This window comes from Acanthaster planci, linkage group LG19 (genome assembly GCF_054643075.1).
Source record: "Acanthaster planci isolate LZ-2023a linkage group LG19, COTS_SCS, whole genome shotgun sequence".
Taxonomy (NCBI): domain Eukaryota; kingdom Metazoa; phylum Echinodermata; class Asteroidea; order Valvatida; family Acanthasteridae; genus Acanthaster; species Acanthaster planci.
The window spans coordinates 4,045,101-4,068,012 of NC_141795.1; the positions used below are offsets into that span (position 1 = coordinate 4,045,101).

Here is a 22,912-nt window from a genome sequence, read left to right on the forward strand (position 1 = left end):
GTTGAATCCCATGGTTTCATTGCGCTGTTGCTGTTTACAAAAGCTACAACGCAGAAAGGTAGACCCAGACCCAGATTTGAACGAAGGCTACACCTCATAAATATGTGATAAACAATAGTTATGTAATTTTAAAACACTCAGGCTTTTTTACCAAATTAATGTGTGGGTACAGTTGGTACTACCTCGAACTTCCCCCAACACACACTCATACACCAAAACAACCGCGTAGGAACAAATGAATAAAAAACAAAAACACAATTGATACAACAGCTCCTAAAAAAGCTGTGTTTTACAAAGACAATACAATACTTGATTCCCTTTTGATGGTACAGGTGACTCCTCAATTCTTAGAACTTCAAAAGTGATTTATACCTGTAAAAATACAGGATCTAAAAATGTTCCTTGTATTTCGTGTTTATTGCTGGAACTTTGGCATAGCTGAAATGCAGATACGATGTAAAAAGTGTGATTTATTTGACAAGCAGAGAGGGTATGCGTATGTGGGGGGTGTGGGCGGGTGTTTGTTTGTAGGTGGAGTGTTACCAATTAATTTCTCTCTTATTATCAGAGCGTGGGTGAAATCCGGTTTAAGATAATTCGAGCATGACCAACCTTCTCCCCCGTGCTATTATTTTATCGGGGCAGAATTTTTTAAAGCATGTTTGCGGGCCTTATTTTGTGCTCGGTTTACGGAATGTGAAAAGACACTCTGTCAGAATAAATGACAGAGGCATGCTTTTGAAGGAAAAATCACACATCAAGGCTGTCTATCTGAAAGGCAAACTCAACATGTAGCGAGCTGCGTCTTAGAAACACAGAAAATGTCTAACAAAATATAAGAATGAGAAAATAGTAGTACTTTCAGAGAAATTTGTAAACACTGATTTGTCTTGATTACATTACGTTTCTATGCCGCTATTCCCTGTTTCCGCTGATATAAAGTGGTTCCCTCTAGCAACGTGTGGTACCTCACCCCTTTACGGCGTTGTCCTACGTGGAAGGCTACCCGTTCCACTCATTAAATTGACTAGTTTGTAAATGTCTTTATTGCCTATTGTGACAGCAGGCCTGTAGGGATCAATAAAGCGCAGACTGGTAGGCCTACATTTTATTGATAGCATTAGTTCAGTGACGATGTATGGTGATCAAAAAACTTTTCAAGAATGCACATGGTGGAACAGAAATGAAACTTCAAAGAATTATGGAAAAATATGGATTACAATTGAAAATGACATCAGTGCTATGCATCATGATTGAAGGTGACGCCATGGTCAGTCTCTAGTTCATTAACTACAGATCTGTATTCAACTACTTAATCACTGTTTGAGTTTAGTTCATTTGTCAACTTTGAAAAGATTGTTCAAACCCGTACCCGAACGGTGGAAAAAAATATTGTTTCTTACAACCACAAGTAAAAGAGGGAAGTTGAAAATGTATCAATACATTAACTTATTTGCTTGTCTTGGTTCTTGATATTTAATCTAAATTGTTGTTAAGGACCAATTTCATACGCGTCATTATCATTTCCATCCACATTTTTGGCAGATTTACTTGCTTCGATTTTCTTGTCGCTCAGTACTTGTTTCTTTCCCTTAGTCGAGCACTTGACAACCACAATCGTGAACACAGTAATAATTAGAGCGCCTCCAACGGACAGGCAAACGATCATCGCGATCTGACCTCCGGTTAGACCCTCCTTGTTCCCGGGAGGCGTTTCCTTTGAGGGACCTGGGGGAGGCACGTACTCCCTCAGCGTGGCCTGCACGGCGTTGGAGAAGCCGGACACCAGACCGGCATCGTCGAAGGCACGGAGCACGAACGCGTAGGAGGCTACCGTGGCGTTCTCGGGGATGGGGACCTCGATCACAAACACCTCACGCCGGCCGTAATCCTGCGGTTCACTGATGTTCCCTTCAGTGATTTCCTCAGCGGGGATGATGTAGTGAGCCTCGGGCCGGGAGTCGTTCTGCCACGCCAGGATAGAAGTCGCCCGAATAATCTCGTAATGGGAAGCTGAGGATAACCACAAGTAACTTTAATTAGGCTTACAGTAGCAACCAACATGCACTCCGACGTAAAGGGAAAATTTAATATGCTAAGCTTGAAAGGAAAATAGAAGCGACCTAAATAATCTGTTCTAAATGTTTATGAAAAGGCCTTACATTCACACTGGCCATCTTGTGCATTTTATTCATTTCATCGATGGATAGTAAGCAGTGTAAAGCATCTTGAGAAATAGGTTTACGGGTACAACATGGAATCAATCTCTTTTGGGTGACGTCACTCTGGCCGAAACGTCGAGTTAACACTCACCGGTTCTTCTAAGAACCACACCTCACCCAAAGAGATTGATTCCATGGTGTACCCGCAAACTTATTTCTCATGTCTCTTCCACCATGCAGAGCTTCAAATTTTTAAGTAAGCATCTTCAAATCACATTTCATTGATTATAATTGCTCAACGTAATTGTACTTTTGATTTCTCAAAATTATGTTCAGAATTATGTAAAACGATTTTGGTCGAAGTTATGACCATATGGGAAAGGGCCATTTAGGGGTTCTTAACAAACCTGCCCCGTTGTCCAAATCATCACCGGGTGCGGTCCAGGCCAACGTCACGGTCCCATTCTCGAACGAGGCGTCGCTGACCCGCAGGTCAATTATGGTACCCGGCGGAAAATTGTCACTCCCGGGGATGAAGCCAGGTGGAACGCTGTCGACGCGGCTGGAGCCGCCGGAGATGCCCCGGCTGAAGAAGGGAGCAGGTCGGCCCTTGGGCTCCTCGGGAGGAGTACCGGGCAGCGGAATCTCGAAACCACCTGTATGTTATATCAACCACAACAAACGCTCGTGAGCTTAGGACACTAATTTCTCGAAAACTTTGCGCCAGGCGCGCGAACCGATCTACTGCGCACTCCTGCCTACATGTACAGTGAGTCTGCATATAGCGAGCATTATCTATTAATTAAACACTTACGAGTCTGGAATGTTCACAACTCTCCAATGGACAATTTCTCACCTATGGCGGGTAGATCGAAGACTTTGTCCGGGCTGATGATAGGTCGAGCCCTGGAGAAGGGAACGGAGTCGACGACCACGGCCTTTCCGCCGTTGTTGTCCACGTTGATCTTAATCCCGTAGAAACCGATGCCGGTGAACTCGGTGAATGTTCGCGAGTACACCCCGTCGTACTTGGTCACATCCACGCCTGTAATGTTAATCAATGAAGTGAGTGAAGGACGCCACCATCGTCAATTTCTATATGAGATCGTGAATGCAAATTTACAAGCAGTATCATAAAAGTACAGTTATGAATGAATTAGGAAATGAAAAATTCAACTTATTCCAAGCAAATATCTCGACATCTGAACATTCAGGACATTGTAAGCAAGTGACAAGAGTGGAAAGAAGACCCAAATTCCAACAGTCACATAATGTCATGAACGAATGTTTCGATTTTGTAGCAGAACCTCCTGATGTAAGGTACACATTGGCAATTTGTAAGCTACATGTATTCCGACGTTATAAAAGGATTCAACACCATGGAGCACTTTCTTGATTTATCTTTTCCTAGCCACCATCCAGTGAAATAGAAAAGAGTTTTTTTTTACGCAAACTTGCCAGTTTCAGGTTAGTATTGTTCTCCCACAAGCACAACCATTGCTGGACATTATGCTCATTCGTTTTTCTGAAGGAATTTATGAAGTGACAGACCTGCTCCGTTATCTAGTAGCTGCAGTCGCACAGGGTCGTAACCGCCCGGTCTCTCGATTGTAGCGTAGACGTTGGCGTATATGATGGGGCTGAATCCCTGGCGGATCTCGGCGAAGGCCACCAGCGGTTCACCCCTCTCGAAGGCCGTGATGGAGCCGCTCAGGTCCGACGTCACGACGATGGGCTCCACGTCATTACTAGCCGGGTAGGAGGAGATTGTTATGGAGACTTCCTCGGAGTTGGAGTCGTCCAGGTTCTGTACGGCAAATTCCCATGCCCCAGCCTGGGAGGGTATTGACATGAGATGACAAGAGAAACTTGGGTAGTTGCGATGGCAAGCTATAACTTCTAACTCAATCCAAAATGGAAGGTTAGGGCCTTAGAATAAAATACGCTTGCAGATAGTTTACCCCGAAACACTCGTATTTGGCCTCCACTAACCTTTTTTCCACCATAAATACGACATTTGTATGCATTTTTAACTGCAGTGAAAAACTTCATTGACGAAAAGGACATACACCAATGTACCGTACACGCAGCATTTATTCCACAATTTGTTCTAAAGTCAATATCCTGTCAGTGAAGATGAAACGTCTTTAATTGCATGAAAATCTACAGTTGTAATACCTGCGCAGTCCCAGGTATCTTGACTGTGAGCAACCGAAATGTGATATCCACGCCGTAACCATCGTACGTCGAGTCAATGAGGGTCCCGTTTGGGTCCGTTAAAGTGACCTCAATGGCTGTTAATGGCAAAGAAGTGACACAAATTACACGCCTCGTCACCGAAAGTTAATCTCAAAACAAGCCTGAAAGTATGCATGCATGGCATCATTTTCGAATGATTGGTGTTGATGACATTGGGATGGATTGATCCTGGGACTAGCAACAGTGAGGCTGGGCTATGAATTGATGGGGAAATGAACGCGCAGCCAGTTTGACCTACCCAATTTGTCTTTGGTTGTCCACGAGAAGGCAAACTCAGTCTTGCGCCCTAGCGTGTTGTCCATGAAGATACCGCCCTCTTGCGTTTCTCCACCGCCAAGCGTCCAAGATGTACCAAAGAGCTTATAAATACATACAAAAAGGGGCAGTTTAAAAAGTCATATGCGCTAAACAACTTGAAAATCTGATGGGAAAGCATTGCATAGTGTAAAATATGATCTCCAGGTTAACTTGAATCTTCGGCCTCGTGGTATACGGAACACAGACGCAGAATATTCTGTGTCACTCATGCTCGTGTCATAACTAATTATACTTTAAAAGGAATCTGCATATCTTTTCACCTGTATGCGTTTTTCAGCATCTCTGACGTCACCGCGCTCCATAGTGGAAGCAAACGCCTCATATAGAGTGTTGGAGCCAGGCTCGTTCGAATAAAAGAAAGATTTACCTCCTGAAAGAATGATCAAGTTTGTGACTTTACAACATAAAGTACTTCGAAATAGAAACGGTGAATGTATTAAATTAAAGTAGTAGAATTCTGGACCTCAGTGAAATTAAGTCACGGGCTCATTGGTAACCGAATCAGCTGATCAGTGCAGAGACAGGGGGCAGGGTCCAGAAATTTTGGACTGTAGTGTACGAAGTTCTTCATGGACAGCTCTTTTTTACATCTTGTCATTACTTTAATCACAATTACAGTACACAGTACTTTCGATTACGTGCTCACGTGAAATTTTTTTTCGTTATTGTTATTCCACTTACTGTGCCAGGTTTCAAGTCAAGTTGCTTGGGCTGAATAGATGGATTTCACATTAGCGTCGTCTGCGCATATCCGCATCGAAACCGAGGCTCTCTGTGCTGAAGTTCGTCGCGCGCGCCTGCGGAATCCACACAGTACATGCAGTATCCGGTTCGTAAGTGTGATACCACTTCAGTTTAAACCACGCCCACTGCACAAGATACACGGCCATCGCAGGTACGTTAGTTGGCGGTAAATTGACATTGTTTTTTCTTTTGATTTCACGTGTTCAGTCATTATGAAAGACTCTTCAACAAAACTTTGCAGCCTGAAAAGTCTGAATTTAACATACCTGTATGTATTTTGTGTCTTAACTCCTTACTTTCAATCGTCTGATCGTATTAAGAATTGAAGCTGACACATACAGCCTCGTTTAGCAACGCCAAAGTGCGCAGATCGACGCTAAAAGCGTCGTATTGAGATCCCTCTATAAACAGTCTGGTTCCTACTACTATAATACTTGCAAAATTCCCAGTATCCATTGGTATCATGTAATCTTATTTTCCAGAAAAAAAAGGTTTTAAGCACACGATAGCACGTTATTACATTACCTGTTGCGTCTGACAGTTCAAACAGCTTAGAATCGGCATTCTGTGTGAAAGCCAGCGTATCCACAATGACCCCTGAACTGGTGACGGTGTCGATGACGTCAGCAATGTAGGGCGCCTCCCTTTCCTCACCGTCTGATATGAGTAAGATGATGCCACCGGCTGGGTTTTGGCCTCCGGAGGACAGAACCTGAAAGATACCACAATTCAAAATGAGAAGTTCATTGACGATGTTTCGAGATTTTCGATTCTTCTAATCCCTGGATCAAATTACGTCCTCGTTTTTAATGATTTTGCTCACGCATGGAGGCCACCGAAGTCATTCTTACCTCGATGGATTTCAGAAGGCCGTCACCAATGGCTGTACTTCCAGCGGCGCTGGGTGGGAGAGCGTTGAGTAATGCCTGGCGGTCGTCATCGCTAGTAACCAGCGTCAGGTTTTTGAGCATGATGCCGACCCAGTTGAACTCGACTATGCCAATGTAGCTGCCGTCTGTGACGATGGAAGAGATGTAGTTGGCCGAAGAGCTGATCATCTTTTCGAAACGGTTGTCCGTCTGCAGTGCGAGACAAGGTTTAACTACATCTGTTCTAAGAGTGACATGGCAAAAGCATTGAGATATTCATGGGCTAAACTTACAGTCATGCTCCCAGACGTATCCATCAAAAGAACAACACGGATATCTCGGTGTTGGACGATGGTGAATTTGGGTAACAGATCAGACTCAGTCATATTTCCTGGTGGATTGTTGCCTTCTGCAAACACAAACAATTCCAAGCAAAACAGAACACACATGTTGAATATTTTAGACACACCATTGTTAGAATCCCTAGCGAACGTTGTTTTTAGTGGCCAAATATAAGAGCTAATGCAACGGAATATGAACAATGCAAAACCCTTAGTTTTTGAGTGGGGGACTGATCACTTGCTAATGGTTGGTGGTTAACTGTCAGTAAATTTGGTTGATCTCTGATCTTGCGGCCGGCTATTAAACTAATATTACCTTCAGTGTGGTGTATCGTTTTTTATGGGGTGATAGCTCAAAAACTAATATACCTCGGAAGTCCTCGTGACCTCGCAAGACTTCCCAATTACTCCGACGTCCGCAAAGGCGATTGTGCTTGTTAGGTGCCTCTCGATTGTGTAAATTGGATTCATCATCCTCGTTGCCATCGCAAAAGTTGGCAATCTGCAAAGTGAGCGACCATATGGATAACACAAACCTACATCAATATTTTCTTTTTACTAAAGTTCAAAAGTAGTGACTAGAGGTTTTGTGATTTTGACGAAACGATTCAAAGGCCTTCGTTATAGAATGTTGGTAGCTGACTTTTGCAGCCTGTCGTTACGGCAACAGACAAAGTCGATTCATTTGTAAAAATCACAAAAGTTATTTGAAGGTAGAAAAAGATGATGATATTCGAATCTTTTAGCACTGTCGAGAATGCGTTATACCATGTCCTGAAAGTAGAATGAATATAAAATCTGAGAAAAGTTGTAAGTAGCGCGCTTAAACAAAGACAAACCTTCAGGTTTGTCCTGCTGGAAGACGCAGTTTTTAAAACCCTTATAGAAAACGCAATCAACTCACTGGCTCAAGGGGGTAAGTGCCGTACATAATGGAAGATCTGACGTCATCTTGATTAACCAATACGTAATACACGCAGCCATCCTCGTACCCAATGTCGGGATCGCCATTACATTCCCGATAGAACAAGTTGTCCGGGAAGAAAATGAGAGGGACGGCCTGGTAATCATAGGAACACCTGTGTATTGGGTCAGGCATTAGACGATTACACTATACACATTTGGGCAATGTTCCATGACTCTGACATTAATGAAGGAAACTTTTTCTTCAGGTTCTTTTGTCATCTTTTCCTAAGTTTACAAGTTCCACGCTTTTTCGCGGCATCTCATGGTGCTACGGTTTTTTTTTTAATGCTTTTCGCATTATCCTCACATTTTGGAGTTGCTATCATGCCCACAAATCTGTCTTTTACTAGATATCAATCACTAAATGAACACAACACCACTCAAAGAATGTGCGAGTGGCCACAATCAAATCCCAGTATTCGGGAAACTTTGTTTGTGGAAGCAGCTGTAACGTCGAAGCGTCTGCCTAAGTTGATATTATCGTTGTGCTAAAGAAAAGGGACATTGAAATTATTGGAATAAAACTGAAAAGGGCCCTCAGAACAAGCTCATAATGGCAAGGAAAAATTCTTAGAAGAGGAATAGGAACAGTGCAGCTCAAGGTTTCGAGAAGGCCGGGAGTTGCACAAAAGGAAGTCAGTTTGATATAACTGACCTGACTCCTTCAAACTGACTGGTGATTGGTGAAAAGTAGAACTCTTGATAGTTGTCTGGGTCACCGACAGCATCCGGGTACTCGTCGAATAACCCCCATCGAAAATGACCCCACTCATGCACTAACATGCGCCCTGCAGGTCCAAACAAATGGCGGTGGCATCTACAGTCAGAGCTCCCACAAGAACAATTATGTATTTTAAAAGTTGTAAGTGAAAATATTGTAAGTTGAGACTCATTATATGTATGATACCTCATCACATTAAACTGTTGCTCTACAGAAATGTCAACGGAATAAAATGATTAACTCTTTTCTAGCGACGTTTCGGATTAATCTCTTTATCAGTGTCTAATTCTCGTGTCTATTTACCCAGAGGACCGTAATACAATTCCGTATTGGGATCTGATAGGAAGGTATCCAAGAAATGGATATGGATTCCCTGCTCCCCGCACCCCTGGTACTGCTTGGTGTACTGTAGCGGGGCCCAGCGAGGATTGGGCGGCGCCACGATGACATCAGCGTAGTCGAATGTCACGTTGCCAGGCAACTGGTACTCTGGCTTGGGCGTCCATGATTTGGGCACCAAAATGGTGACTTCCTTGAAGTAAGCGCGTTTGCGTGTGGCTTCGTACAGGTACTTGGACCCCTCGGTGAACATGTACTGTGGATTGAAAAAGGGAGATTTGGAAAGAAGTGTTTTAAAACAGCCCGTGGGTCAACATCCACAGCGACGACTTCTTGATTTCCATTAATGTTTTGGGCTTGAGGTCGAGGCCTATGTAAATTTAGTGCCTTTCTCTAGGTTTTGTCCTCATACCTATTTTGTATCATGTACAGTTAAAGTGTAACAGGAGAGCTTATAAGAAAACCACATGGAGGAGTTCAGGACTTGTACCAATGCAGAACTCATAGTTAAATAGCTAATGTTTGAAACTTTAAATGTTCACCCTTTGTCTTCGTCCACTCTGCTCGTATTATGGTAGCCTACCTTAATCCGTTCGATCAGTTCATCACTCTCTGCGACACTGCTGTGAATGGCAACCACGATACCCGTGTAACCGTTATTTTTCAGTCTGATCGACGAGGGCCTGGTCAGAGCGTCTACGTTTGAATGAACCAATAGTAGGGCAGCCAAAGTCACTACGGCCGTCTGGAGGCCCATTTTTACTTCTGGAAAAAACGTTCATAAAATTGGATATCTGGTTTTGCTGTTAGCGTGGACGTTCGGACATACACAGAGCACTAATACGGAAAAATGGGGAAAAGGGTTAAAAGGAAAAATCCCAACATAATCATGTGCAGCCATTGCTGACTCCTCCTATGAGAATTGGCCAGAGGATGTGTAATCAAATTTCCATTTGTAAAGAATGATTAGTTATTAATAACAATACACAACAATCGCAAATAACTTTGTGACAACATTACGAGCACACCACGATTATTCGGCACGCAGTTCTTGAAACATTAAGTTATCATGTTTGAGGAGTCGGAGAATTTTTATGGAGTGGGGACGCGTATCAAGACAGTTTTGACCAAACATCTTGCTGCCTTATTCAAAAATTAAGGATCCACAAATATCCATCTGCGTTCTAGAACCTCTTGAAGCCACAAGGTGGGTGCAGTAGGGGCCTTACTGTGGCCACATACTTTTGTCGTCAACTATGTCCGTTCATTCTACGCCAAGGTAAAGATAACGGTTGCCTTGTGCTTGCCACTGACGCAACCACTCAAGTATTTTCCGCTGTGATTTGTACTATCAAGCAAAGATCATCTGTCCACACAGAGACCGAAAAGCTAGAACATAAATTACATGTGACATTTAACCACACGTCATTGGCTTAATATCATTGTCGTCAAGGGTGCACGTTTTGGGTGCGTTTCGATTGTCCGATAGGATCCATGTAGAAACTTGAATCTGTGGCGAAGTTCTCTCGCTTGCTTTGATGTCTGTGCTCCTCGTGCTTCCCGCTCAAAATTTGAACAAGATATACGAAAGGGTTTGATTGTGCCAAACCATATCCAAATCGCTTAATACTCAACCTGAATCTAAGGCTCTGAGTGCCCTGGAATCTATGCTCAAGACCTAGGCGAGAACGAGAAGAGGTGGATATTTCATATCAGTCAATGTGAGGCCCAAAACTAAATGGATATCTTGTACTGACTTAAATTTACTCTTGATCCTTGATTCGACAATTGAGAACTATTTAACGGTTTTGATAATCTCTGCCATAGGTGTGAACAGGGCGAGCTAAGGCATAAGTTCAAGACTTTAAAACCAGGCATAAAAGAGAATCGGGGATTTGAAATCGAATAGCTGTTCATTGTTTGTTCAGGTTTCGTCCCAAGGTGCTTGTTATCACGAGGAATAGAGACAGATGTGTAGGTACCTCACTCCAACGAATGCTCTACGCCTTCTGAGACGCATACTTCGAGAAGTAAACACTCTGTTCGAAGAGGCATTGAAGAGATATTAAATACAGTTCCATGATCAAACACAAACGAAAAAAGACATTTAATGGACAAGACTTACAGACTTGAACACTTGGTGACAGGATTCGTTCTACGACTGTGAAACTGGAACTCTCCCGCTAGCCCACACCTAGCCTCCGAGTAAGATGGTGCTGACGGACAATCTGTCTAACGACTGCCTCGAAGCTAGAGACAATCGGCCTGTTAAATCTGTTGGCATATGACAACACGCGCATCACCGACAAGATATGAAGTGTTACCAACATGTCCTGCATGGCGATCATGGAAGATGATAACGATAACACTACCATGTAATCTTTTGTTTCAATAAGTAGCCATATTGTGCAAATAAAGGAGCTACCCAGGCCCGTTGCCTGACCAGAGACTGGAGGGGGGGGGGTTCGTCAAACCCAAAAGTGGAACTTAGGGCACTGTGAACACATGTTTTTATACAAAGGCCTGTCATAATGTCCTTTGGAGCACAACATCAAACAAGTTCCATGATTGTCGCGAACCGAAGGATGCATGTAAGACTTGTGTAGACCCCTTACTTCAGTTGCAATATTCACGGCGTATTGTAAATTGGCCTGGTAATGAATTTGCTCTTCACTCTGCACTTTGAACCGGGGCGCTTGGTGACGGCGAGCGAATGATATGAACGTTATTATTAAAAAAATCTCAGAAAATCCCACAAAAATTTCAGAAGTTCTAAAAAAAGTGATAAATTCTAGTAAATCATTATTACCTCCACTCACCTAACTAAAAGTGGTAAAAAAATATTTAGGGGCCATTTCATTTTGCACTTCGGAAAAAAAATGTTGAAGTGCCCATAGGGTCCCCGCCACTTTCCGGGGGGCATTCTTCAATTGTAACGAGCAGCAGCGCACGAACGAGTATTTTCATTACGCCTTATCTTTCTCGAGTCCTCGAAAATACCAATTTTAGTAGTCTGGATTAGTGTCCTGAGTCCTCGCTGGGTGGGCCATGCAGCAATTGTTTTTAAGACCAGTAAAATGATTGACAACATAGATTACACCACCGTAAAAGACAAAAACAAACAGACGTAGGCCTACCACACAATAGGCCTATGTGAGGTGCGAACGATACTTACCGGGCAGTTACAAGTCTATTTGGTCTTTCTGGACTGGTTTCCTTCATTTTCAACACGTGAGTAGAGCCAATGTAAACGGCAACCAAGATCATGACTGCCTTGTCCCCGCGCCCAGAACGCTTCGCTGCGCCGCTGGTACGCGTGGCTGGCCAGCCGCGGCGGCGGTCCGAGTTAGGCTGCGCTGAGGCATGGAGCGGCGTTTACTGACTGATTTCATTCTTTAAACGTTGCCGTATAACCCGCTCGCAGTTCATTATAAATCGCAGAGATATTTCCCGCGTAAGAATCAATGTATAAACTGCGGCTTACATCCGAAAATGGTAGTATATTAAAATTATATATTTATTAAAAAAAAACCAACCAACCAACCAAACAAAACACACACACACGCCTTCACACACGCACCAACGAGCGGAACTCGGAAGCCCATGATTATCTTTAAGTGATCTCTTAATTTAGAGTAGACACGTTCACAAGGACAAAAATCGCATTAAACTATCGCCCCAAATGATGAAACCTTTAAAGACTTACACACGAAAGCCCAGGCCAAAATACAAGCTGTTGGAACATGTCTGGTATATGTCTGTCTTGAGATGACCTTGTTTCATATTAAAAAGAATTCCATTTGAAAATATTTCTTGAAACTTTCTTCACCAATGTATTCCTATAGTTCAACGAAATGATAGTATACTTTATCCCTCGGCCAAAAGTGGCCATGTACCTACGATTCCCGGAGATGAACGACAACGAAAATATTCAAAATTATATTGGACTTACTTTGGACTGGAAACCTTTCCGCCTGACTGACATGGTCAAAATATGAGCATGCGGCAAAGGTTACCCATTCTAAAATACCTACACCACTAAACGCACAAGGCATCTTTGAAAAAATACTAACTTTGCATCTGTCGCAGTCAGTGACGTATCCAGCGGCAGGCAAGGGGCAACTTGCTCCCCCCTCGGTTTTGTAATGATATATTAATAATCATATTCTGTCTATCAAATTTTAACCGCGAAACCCTAAGAAAACAAAGCTAACAAATATAAGCACGGATGTCGGGACCACGAGTCAGGGTTTTGATTATGTTTTGTCCCCCGACATCATGTTGAATGAGCCCGAAGCCGCATTCTGGATATCGATACGCCGCTGATCACAGTTCATTTCGTTATGCAGCTTCAAACTTGTGAATGAACAAGAAAGTAAACGCATGACCATTCTTACTGCCTGCATATGAAAACCCTGTTCAGGCAGCCATAAAGTAACAGGACCTCCAAAAGTGCAGTTTTCCACGAATAAAGCCAGTGCACCGTTCCAAAAAGAAATGAACGCTTTCGCTGATTTTGACGGGAATCACTCCATAATAAGAGCGCTTAATTTTCAATAAAAGCGCTTAATTAGATCTGGAATCTTTTTGTAAACAAAAGGTTTGTCCAGAGCTTTGTTCAGAGCTTTGTTTTTATATTGTACTTGATTTATCTAGACGTGTTTCATCCACCTAAAATGATGATTTATTCCTGTAAAACCAAATCTTTTATTGTGATAATTAACAACATTTTCAGTTTCAATCATGTGTTTTTTTTTATTTTATCATGTTTGTCAATCTTTTTGTTTTGTTTTGCTTTCAGCTTTGCTTTAATTTCCGTGTATTTTCTGTTTTTGTTTTTCCTTGCAGTTTTTTCGTAAAAGGACCAAGGACTAAACGTAGCGAATAATTTTCTCCTTTAAAGGTAGACAATACTGGTCAATCTAATAATACAAGCTATAAGTATGGTATTTTCTAGCCCCGCGCAAAATGATTCCAGAACAGAGACACTCATAAAAGGAAAACAGACACAATGGAAGAAGCTGGCATTTGCATTTATTTATTGGTTACATTTTTTTTACGAAAGCTGACACTTATACAAATCTGGGCATTTTATCGACCATTTACGCAAAACGTCCCATATGAAGCAAACTATGGGACTGAGAGACCCCCCGCGTTTGTGTTGGTCATTGTTATACTGGTATCTCAGGAATTCTTTTCAGACATCTGGGGGACATGTTAAGTGACAATAGGCTGGGGTGTGTATAGGGATTGGACTTGTTGGGGGGGTATAAAACTTCCTTTTCCTTTCTAGGTTGCATGCATGCAACCCGGACATCAAACTAATCAAAACAGCTGAGTTTAAGATGCTTGGTGCCATTTTAAGCAGTTGGAATCATTTTAGAAATGCATACACTCGCCTAAACTATAATAGAAAAGGGCCGGTATGTTAGCTGCCTGCCCCCATACGGTGCGTCTCAGAGGTCAACCATACAATTTTGTATTAAAACTCAGACAGGTTCATATTGAAATATTGAAGAAAGTACACCTTTTCATAATTTTGTAAATAAAAGAAACTTTTACCCAATGCATGTAACTAATTACCCCTTTGCTTGAAATTTAGTCGGTTCAAGACGACGTCATTTACCAACTACTGCCCATAAATTTTATAAAAGTGATTTCATTTAAAAACATCTAAAATTCTTTTTCTTCTTGGACATATGAACGATTATCCCTCCCTTTAGCGCTTTTCACAAGTTTTCTCTGCAGTCGAGTACCTGACATGAAGATAATAATCCCCAGTAGGAGAAGAACGGCCATGATGCCACCGACCGCAATCAGGGCAATCTGCCACGGCTGGAGCCCTCTGTCAGGTGGAACTTCAGTCACCACGGGCGGGGGCAATGGTCCGGGGATGTACTCCCGGAGCACTGCCTGCACGGCGTTGGAGAACCCGGACGATTTCCCGGCGTCGTCGAAAGCCCGTAGCACGAACGCGTACGAGGCCACGGTGGCGCCCTCCGGTACCGGCACGAGGACCACTAACTCCTCTTCGTTGCCGAACTCCTGAGGCGCAGAGAGGTTCCCCTGCAGGATGTGGCTGGAGTTGAGGATCAAATGGGAATCCGGAGTGGAGTCGTTCTGCCAGGCCTGGATAGACTCAGCACGGATGACTTCATACCAGGAGGCTGGGAGAGAAACGTTTACATTACATGTATCAGCATTTGTAATATCCGTGTAAAACCACAATTCGGATGTTAGGAACAATCGTGTTCAAAGACCTGAACAGATCTTTCGGAGAAAAAGAAATATTACATTTTACCTGCACCGTTGTCGAGGTCAGCACCTGGAGCTGTCCAAGCCAACGTCACGGTCGCCTCCGTGAAGGAGGAGTTGGTGACCTTGAGGTCCAGGACATCTCCAGGTGGGAACAGGTCGTCACCGGGTGAGAAACCTGGAGGTAGATCGTCTACTCGGCTGGATCCGCCGGAGACACCGCGGCTGAATGCAGGGGCGGGCTTGCCTGTTGGCTCCACTGGAGGAGTACCGGGTAAGGGAATCTTCACTCCACCTGCAAAAGAGGAAACCAGAAAGGAAAGAAATCCGTTTAATAGAAACAACATTTTAAAAGTAACAGCTTTGATTCCTGACAGTTTTGAGCCCACTGAAAGCTTCGGATTTAGCACGAAAATCGGCACATAAGAGTCAAATAATGAGCGTGGGAAAACCGTAGGTTTTACCTATATCGGGCAGATCAAACGCTTCGTCTGGGTCCACGATGGGTCGAGATTTCGAGAAGGGAACCGAGTCAATGATGATGGCGTTGCCGTTGTTATTATCTACGTCGATCTTGACACCGTAGTAACCGACTCCTGTGACCTCGGTGAAGTATCGCGAGTACACTCCGTCATTCTTCGTCACATCTGCTCCTATAATAATGATGGCAGAGACAGAATGAGACAGGCCTTTTTGTCAAGGCAGGAAAGTCACTGGGAACCAAAGAAAACTCAGCATACAACGGCAGAGTTGGACCTACAGGTTTGTGACAAGACAACAACTTTCCCACCTGGCAGCAGGCGATTTTGTTGCATGTGCCAGCATTCAGAAGTGACTTCTTCTTCAACACCACAGTACTTTGCAGCACTAATATGGCTATTGCTCCAAATTAATGTTTCTCGTGACGCCTTAATCTTGTGCCTGTGTACCAAATGTTTGACGGGATCTGACGAATCTGCCATGTTTCTGCCATAAGGCTTTTGCTCCCTCAATGGAAAATTACAACCGGTTGCGTATTCTGCGCTACACTGCAACGTACAAACCTGTCATCTTGTTCTTACTTGTAGGTCGCCCCTATAGCCAGTGGCGTATGCGGGGGGGGGCACTCGCCCACGCCCACCTGGCGTATTTAAAAAAAAAAGAATAATTGATATGGTGCGTAGGAAAGAAGGTAATCGGTATATTTTAAGTATCAAATATTAGCACCAAAACCCTAAGAAAACAACACCAGCAAATAAAAGCAAGGATGTAGGCACCGTGAGTATAAAGGCTTTTCGATTTTTTTACCTGGTTGAATTAGCCCGAAGCAGCATTTGCTTTTGGATTTGCCCCCCGAAACCAAAAGCTGGATACGTCGGCGCCTATGACAATGAGAGTTCTTACATAAGTCTAAACAAATTGCCGATGACTTGTACACATCAGCGTTAGATTGGGCATTACATGTCTGTGGCAATTGCATATACCTGCACCATTGTCAAGTAGTTGCATTTTGATCGGATCGTACCCTCCCGGTCTTTCGATCGTTGCCCAGACGTTGGCGTAAATCATTGGGCTAAAACCCTGACGGACCTCTGCATAGGCCACCAGGGGCTCGCCTGAAGCAAACGCCGCGGTGGAATCACTCAGCTCTGACGTCACAATGATGGGCTCTACGTCATCGCTGGCTGGGTGAGACGAAATGGTGATTGTCACCTCTTCAGTCGATGTGAGGAGGTTAAACACTGTGAATTCCCAGAGCCCAGCCTGAGGTGTAAAGAAGAAAGAACAGTTCAAAGCAAAGAAGACAAATGTACAAGGTTAAATCGCCCTTACGTGCAATTCTGTTTAGAGGTTACCATCTTTTGATATCTTGGATCCTCCTACTATACTTTTATACACTGGTATATCAGGCAGGTCTTACTACAAGTTTTCCTGCAGCTAACCTGAGGAGATGTGACTTCAAGTCTCGGGGTGTTTTTTTTACAATAAAGTTAATGCTAACAAAGCTTGTTTGTATCATACCTGTTGAAAAACCTGATGATTGTTGAAAATATGAATCCACTTCTAAAAAGAGCGTGGTTTCAGGTCCAGTGCTGTATAAAAGCTCGAAACGACAATTTTCGACAAGTGCCGACTTCTCATTGCATAATTGCCTCGACGTGTTTATTAGTCTCCGTGTCCTACCTTAGCCTGTCCTGGAATCGACACCGACAGGATTCTGAAGGAGAGATTAGAGCAGTCGTTGGAGCAGTTGATGAAACTCCCATTACGATGTTTGATGCTCACACTGATGGCTGGATTGTGCAGAAAAAAATGTGAAGAGGCAAAAACATGTGAACGAAGCTGTTTCAGTTCCAATACTGTCAACGTTACAGCTCGTGGTATAAAACGTATTCAACGTACCCAAGACATTTGCCGTTGTCCAGGAGAAAACAAACTCTGTGTTTCTGCCCAAGGTGCTGTCCAGGAAAACGCTACCAGTTCTTGCCTCTTTGCTTGCTAAAGTCCAAGACGTCCCCACCAACTAAAGAAACCACAAGAAATTATCACTTTAAAGCACTCTCTGTGGATCACACAGAAACAGGCAAATTTGGCCTAGTTACAAGGAAAAACCTCGTTGAATAATTGCACAAAGCTTAGCAATGATACTGCAATCACAAAGAACGTGTCGAAAATGACTTCACATGGTTTTCGAGAAGAACTTAAATAATTCGAAAAATCTTTTTAAATCACCAACAAATATTTACTTTGTGCTTTGTCTTCATTTGGCAACCTCACCTGCACACGTTTATCGGCATCACCTACGTCACCTCTTTGCATGGTGGCAGCAAACGCCTCATCTAGAGCGTTGGACTCAGAACCACCGTCGTTTGAATAGAAGTACGCTTTTCCACCTAAAACGAATTGGAAAAATATCGAGTCTGATATATTCATTTTAAAATGGCCACTACCCGTAAACTAATCTTTTCATTTTTAGATAATCACTAACCGTTCTTCTTATCAACCCTGGCATATTTATTTTTTCTTAGTGTAGAGAACTTTTGTGATTTACTTATTAGGTTGCTGGTTTGCGCCCTCGCCTATATGTCGTTTCAATTCATTGGTCTTTTTATTAGAGAACGGGGAAGTAATAATAACCATGATCGATCATGATTATTATTACTTTACCGTTTTTCTAACGTAACGGTAATTCAACTTATTATTTGTTTAGGCCGCATAAAAATATGGTGAGAGTCCTTTAAAAAATCTCGGGGTGCGAGGACTTTTTTTTCCAGTTCAACATACTGTGCATCTTTGCTGGATTGGCAAACATTAAAAAAAGAGCAGTTTCTTCAATGAAATAAGCTTTATTTATCGTCTTTACGAAAGGATTTCTCCTTTGTGTAAAGGATTTTACACAAGAGATTGGGGTTGTATAGTCAAGCGAAAATGAGAGGTTTTCTGAGAGAGGGTCACGGTGCTGTAACTCTGTGAAGTGGAATCAATATCCCGGAAAGGCGCCAGAGGGTGGGGGTGGGGGGGTCACCAGCTTTTTTATGTAGCCTTAACTTTTAGACTACATGATATACACCTCGGATGTTGATTTGAATCGGTCGCTATGTAATCTGTCAGCCATTTTTCCGGTAAGAGCTTTTATTCCACAGGGATACATATGAGTAGATCTTTTGTACTATCCCTCCGCGACCAAAGCAGTTGCCGGAAAGATGGCTGCCATGCACAACCTCTATATTCGTATCATCAACTGGGGAGATATTAGTGACATGTACATGTACCTGTTGCTTCTGACAGTTTCGGCAAAATGTGGTCTGCGGCTTGAGTGAAGGCAAGTGTGTAGACAATGACCTTTGACTCTACGATGTCGTCCATGACGTCAGCTACGAACGGCTTTTCATTCTCCTGCCCATCTGTTATTAACAAGATAATGCCACCGGCCGAATCGACGTCCTTCTCAGATAAAACCTTTGTAATGAAAGGATTTACTTTTTGTCAGGAAGTCCCTGAAATGTCCCTTTTTGCCCCATCAGTTTTTTATATCAGTTTTCTTAATGTATTTCTTTTTTTCTGGACCCTATCAGTTTTCTCTACTAATGGAAATTATGGAATGACCGAGACGGGATATGCAGAACACCGTCGTCATCGCAAAGTTAAGCTTCAACTAACAGTACAGCTATTAGGCTTTACTGGGCATCACAGTTTTGGGAGTGTTTGCCATGATCGATTATATGTGTATTTGGCCTTTTGCTATTCATTCAGCACTTGTAGTTTTGGAGAGCACATGTCGCATAAGTCAACGGACAATATATGACTTGTCAATTACGACGGAAATACTTCTTTTATCCTAGATTTGTCAAGCTTGTCAAATATACTGCCTGACCAGAATTCAGGGGAACATTCGTTGCTGTAAATTATGAAACCTTCATCATTTACGTCGGGGCGTAATTGGAAATGAAACATCAGACGTTGAAATAATGAAGCAAGGTGCATGAACATGAGAATCAAATCAATGACAGGCGTCAGTAATGCTTCGCGCCGCAGATAATTTTAAGGGGTATAAGGTTTACCTGAACTGCTTTTAAGAGACCGCCGCCAATGCCCGTACCGCCCACGGGACTTGTTGGCAAGGAGCTGAGGAGAGCCTGGCGGTCAGTATCGTTGGCAACCAGCCTTAGAGGTTCGAGAACTGTGCTGGAAGAACTAAACTCTACGATGCCGATATAGCTACCGTTTAAAACGGTGTAAGAGATGTACTTGGCCGATGAGCTGATCATCTTCTCGAAACGACTGCCGGACTAAAGTAAAATAAAAACCCAGACGAGGGGTAATAATTTTCACTGTGCAGGTCAATCAAAATGGGACACACTAATCACACTAATGGGAAACACTGCTATGTGAGGCGTTTTGTTTGTTTGTTTTTGTAAGGCCAGCATCATCGTATTGGTCAAGGAAGCATTGGCCGCGAGGATAGCACCTCCGTAAAAGCATGGAACCTCAAAATGTTAGCTTAAAAGTCAGAACTCCCTTCTCTTTGGAGACTTTATTTGGGAGCAGAAACACTTCGTTACTGAGTTAAACTACTACAAGTTTGCAGGAATTACCAATGAGCTGTAGCATTGAGCTTGATCAAACAAACTCACCGACATACTGCCAGACGTGTCCAATAGAAGCACCACTCGGATATCTTGGTGTTGTACTATTGTGATATTTGGTATTAAATCGTCCTCGTTCAGGTCAACAGGTGGATTCGAGTTATCTGACAGGAAATGGTAGCAATGAAACCAGAGAAAAAACTGAAGAATGCACGAACTGCATTAATTTGGGGGTCGGGAAGGTTCTCCAGCAAATATGTATTCGAGATCATTTAAACTTGGGATGCAACATCCAGATATTTTCTTTGAATTTATGAGCAGGTTGTAATATGTTGCTTCCATGGTCTCCCAACTCTGCTTACTTCGGAAGTCCTGATGGTCTCGCAATACTTCCCAATTGCTGCGACCTCCGCAAAGACGGTTGTGCTTGTTTGGCGCCTCTCGGTTGTGCAGGTTGGGGGTGTCCGAGGAATCGTCGTCACAAAAATACTTGATCTGCCACAGAAAGGAAAGAACCAGTGAATAAAAGAACTAAGCAAACACATGAATGCATTACTTTTTGAAGGGAATAGATTTCGTTAACAATATCATATTAAAAAAAGTTATTCTGGTATCAACTACATACCGGGGGAAGCGGATAGCTTGAAAACATGACCGAAGACGAAACTTTATCTTGATTGGTCGATACGTAATACACACAGCCAGCCTCGTATCCAATATCTGGTCCACCATTACAACGGCGGTAGTATACCTGGTTGGGGTAGAAGATCAAGGGGACGGCGTTGTGTTCGTACGAACATCTGTAGTGACAGAATAATCAAAGGAAACACAATGAAACACCTTGGTGATGACAAACCAGTTTGGTTTACACAAACTCACAGAAATATCACAGTTTAAGTCGCCTCTTTTCCCTTTTCTAGTTGTTTCTAGGTTATAATTACTGATTACTTTCCCGCATGCTCACTTCATGCTCATTTTTATTTTATCTTAGTTCAATGGAGTAATGAATTTGTCTTTTTTGTGCCCCCTGGACTGAGCACACTGAGGTCGAGAAGTTAATCCATTGACGATGTGAAAGGATCCGTACCTGACTCCTTCGAACTGCTGCGTAAGAGAAGAGAAATAGAACTCCTTGTAGTTGTCCGGGTCACCAACAGGATCCGGGTACTCGTCGAACAATCCCCAGCGAAAATGACCCCACTCGTGAACAAGCGTGCGCCCTAAAGGTTTTGTTGAAAAACGAAGACAACACTTTTTTTCTGTGAGCATGTAAACGAATTTGATTTGTTGGAAAGATAACGACTTAATCATGACTTTTAAGGCGGGTCACTTTGTATTTGGCATTTTCCCGATGTACTTGCAAAAGTTTTATCAATATCCTGTTGCGTAGTGTTTAGTGTATGATTGAATAGTTTTGGCAAATTATCTGTTTACCAATGCCCTAAACAGAGGAACTGTGTAATTGTCTGCATAACTTCACATTAGTTGTTATCTGGGACAATTTATATATAAACCTTGGATTTTGGAAACAGTATTCCCAATTTACAAACCTTTGTGCTTATTTGTTTGATTCTTATCGAAAATAAATTTCGATATTCTTACCTAGAGGACCGTAATAGCGCTCAGTATTAGGATCTGTCAGGAACTTATCCATGAAATGGATGTGAACACCCTGTTTGCCACACCCCTGGTACTGCTTGGTGTACTGCAGAGGAGCCCAGCGGGGATTGGGCGGCGCCACGATGACGTCAGCGTAGTCGAACGTCACGTTGCCTGGCAACTGGTACTCTGGCTTGGGCGTCCATGATTTGGGCACCAAAATGGTGACTTCTTTGAAATAGGCACGTTTGCGCGTGGCTTCGTATAGGTACTTGGACCCCTCGGTGAACATGTACTGTGAATTGAAGATGGAAGGTTTGGAATGATGAGACTTGTCAAACAGCCTGTCATTCAAATATCCACAGCAACAACTTCGTGCTTCCCATTTTCGAAGGTTAAGCTCGGATATCATATCATTAACACGCTTACCTTTCAACCAGTTAATATAATTACTTATTACTTTGTACTTAGACGTAACCAAAACCATACATAACGAAGAAGGATGTGATTTATAGTACATGCACTAACGCATTTTATTTTGAAAAAAGTTGTTTATCTTGGAAGTGTTAATCGTGTCGTTCGATCATTCTCTGCTGTGTATGGGGTCCTAAATACAGAAGCAAAAGTCTATTTTCCGTAGCCTACCTTAATCCGTTCGATCAGTTCATCACTCTCCGGGACATTGCTGTGAATGGCAACCACGATACCCGTGTAGCCGTTGTTTACCAGCCTGATCGATGAGGGCCTGGTCAGAGCGTCTACGTTTGGATGAACCAATAGAAGGACGGCTATGGCCAAGATGGGGGCTTGTCGGTTCAGTTTTAGCATGCCTGGTTTGTCGTTTGCGAAATATCCGAACTTGCAGCTTTGAAAAATAATGAACTAAACTGGCTGTCTGGCTATTGCCCAAGCAAGGATATTGGAGGCTAGGAGACACCTTTTAATAATGTTCATGCAGCTTGGCAAATTCACATACACATAGGTCGAGCGCGTCTCATGGCGTACCGAGGAGCCCGAGTCCGGATCTGGAATTTTACCGTCGTCACTCAAAAGTGTTGACTTTTTTGGACAGCATTATTGTTAGTGGGGATTTTGCTCTATACAGAGATTGCTGTCCAGGGGGATTCCCGGCTGATTCCATTAGCCGCTATCTCATGTGCAAATACAAAGCTAACAGGTTGATGGACGAATAAACGCACCTTTGATATTTTATTCTGTAGCTATTAATAGGCCTGTTGTGCTGGCGTCAAGGATCTATTTGAGGTCACTGAGC

The 22,912-nt window shown here is 43.0% G+C and overlaps 2 protein-coding genes across 2 annotated transcripts; both read right to left on the reverse strand.

Moving 5' to 3' along the window:
• Nucleotides 1–292: 292 nt before the first annotated feature.
• On the reverse strand, nucleotides 293–11,316 carry LOC110973827 (calcium-activated chloride channel regulator 4-like). Its single transcript, XM_087129771.1, has 16 exons — nucleotides 10,845–11,316; nucleotides 9,303–9,484; nucleotides 8,684–8,975; nucleotides 8,315–8,447; nucleotides 7,598–7,772; nucleotides 7,063–7,195; nucleotides 6,646–6,761; nucleotides 6,335–6,562; nucleotides 6,009–6,195; nucleotides 5,000–5,109; nucleotides 4,660–4,780; nucleotides 4,341–4,456; nucleotides 3,714–3,996; nucleotides 3,019–3,207; nucleotides 2,570–2,818; nucleotides 293–2,013 (listed from the first exon to the last, which is right to left on the reverse strand). Exons 2-16 carry the CDS (start codon nucleotides 9,474–9,476, stop codon nucleotides 1,493–1,495), a joined length of 3,027 nt encoding a protein of 1,008 aa, XP_086985897.1. The 5' UTR covers nucleotides 9,477–9,484; nucleotides 10,845–11,316; the 3' UTR covers nucleotides 293–1,492.
• Nucleotides 11,317–13,736: 2,420 nt separating this feature from the next.
• On the reverse strand, nucleotides 13,737–22,753 carry LOC110973803 (calcium-activated chloride channel regulator 1-like). Its single transcript, XM_022224917.2, has 15 exons — nucleotides 22,285–22,753; nucleotides 21,643–21,934; nucleotides 21,128–21,260; nucleotides 20,666–20,840; nucleotides 20,403–20,535; nucleotides 20,089–20,204; nucleotides 19,516–19,743; nucleotides 18,727–18,913; nucleotides 17,732–17,847; nucleotides 17,357–17,477; nucleotides 17,138–17,247; nucleotides 16,438–16,717; nucleotides 15,439–15,627; nucleotides 15,021–15,269; nucleotides 13,737–14,886 (listed from the first exon to the last, which is right to left on the reverse strand). Exons 1-15 carry the CDS (start codon nucleotides 22,465–22,467, stop codon nucleotides 14,393–14,395), a joined length of 3,006 nt encoding a protein of 1,001 aa, XP_022080609.2. The 5' UTR covers nucleotides 22,468–22,753; the 3' UTR covers nucleotides 13,737–14,392.
• Between the last annotated feature and the right edge of the window lie 159 nt (nucleotides 22,754–22,912).

Bases quoted from the DNA above. Each gene is read 5' to 3' on its own strand.
- LOC110973803 (XM_022224917.2), bottom strand. From the start codon at position 22,467: ATGCTAAAACTGAACCGACAAGCCCCCATCTTGGCCATAGCCGTCCTT. The intron at 21,261-21,642 runs GTAAGAATATCG...CAAAACCTTTAG, and splicing joins GCGCTATTACGGTCCTCTAG to GGCGCACGCTTGTTCACGAG. The intron at 14,887-15,020 runs GTAAAATGTAAT...TTTCTCTCCCAG, and splicing joins TGACCTCGACAACGGTGCAG to CCTCCTGGTATGAAGTCATC.
- LOC110973827 (XM_087129771.1), bottom strand. From the start codon at position 9,476: ATGGGCCTCCAGACGGCCGTAGTGACTTTGGCTGCCCTACTATTGGTT. The intron at 6,762-7,062 runs GTATATTAGTTT...TTGTGTTTGCAG, and splicing joins AGGTCACGAGGACTTCCGAG to AAGGCAACAATCCACCAGGA. The intron at 6,196-6,334 runs GTAAGAATGACT...GGTATCTTTCAG, and splicing joins GCCTTCTGAAATCCATCGAG to GTTCTGTCCTCCGGAGGCCA.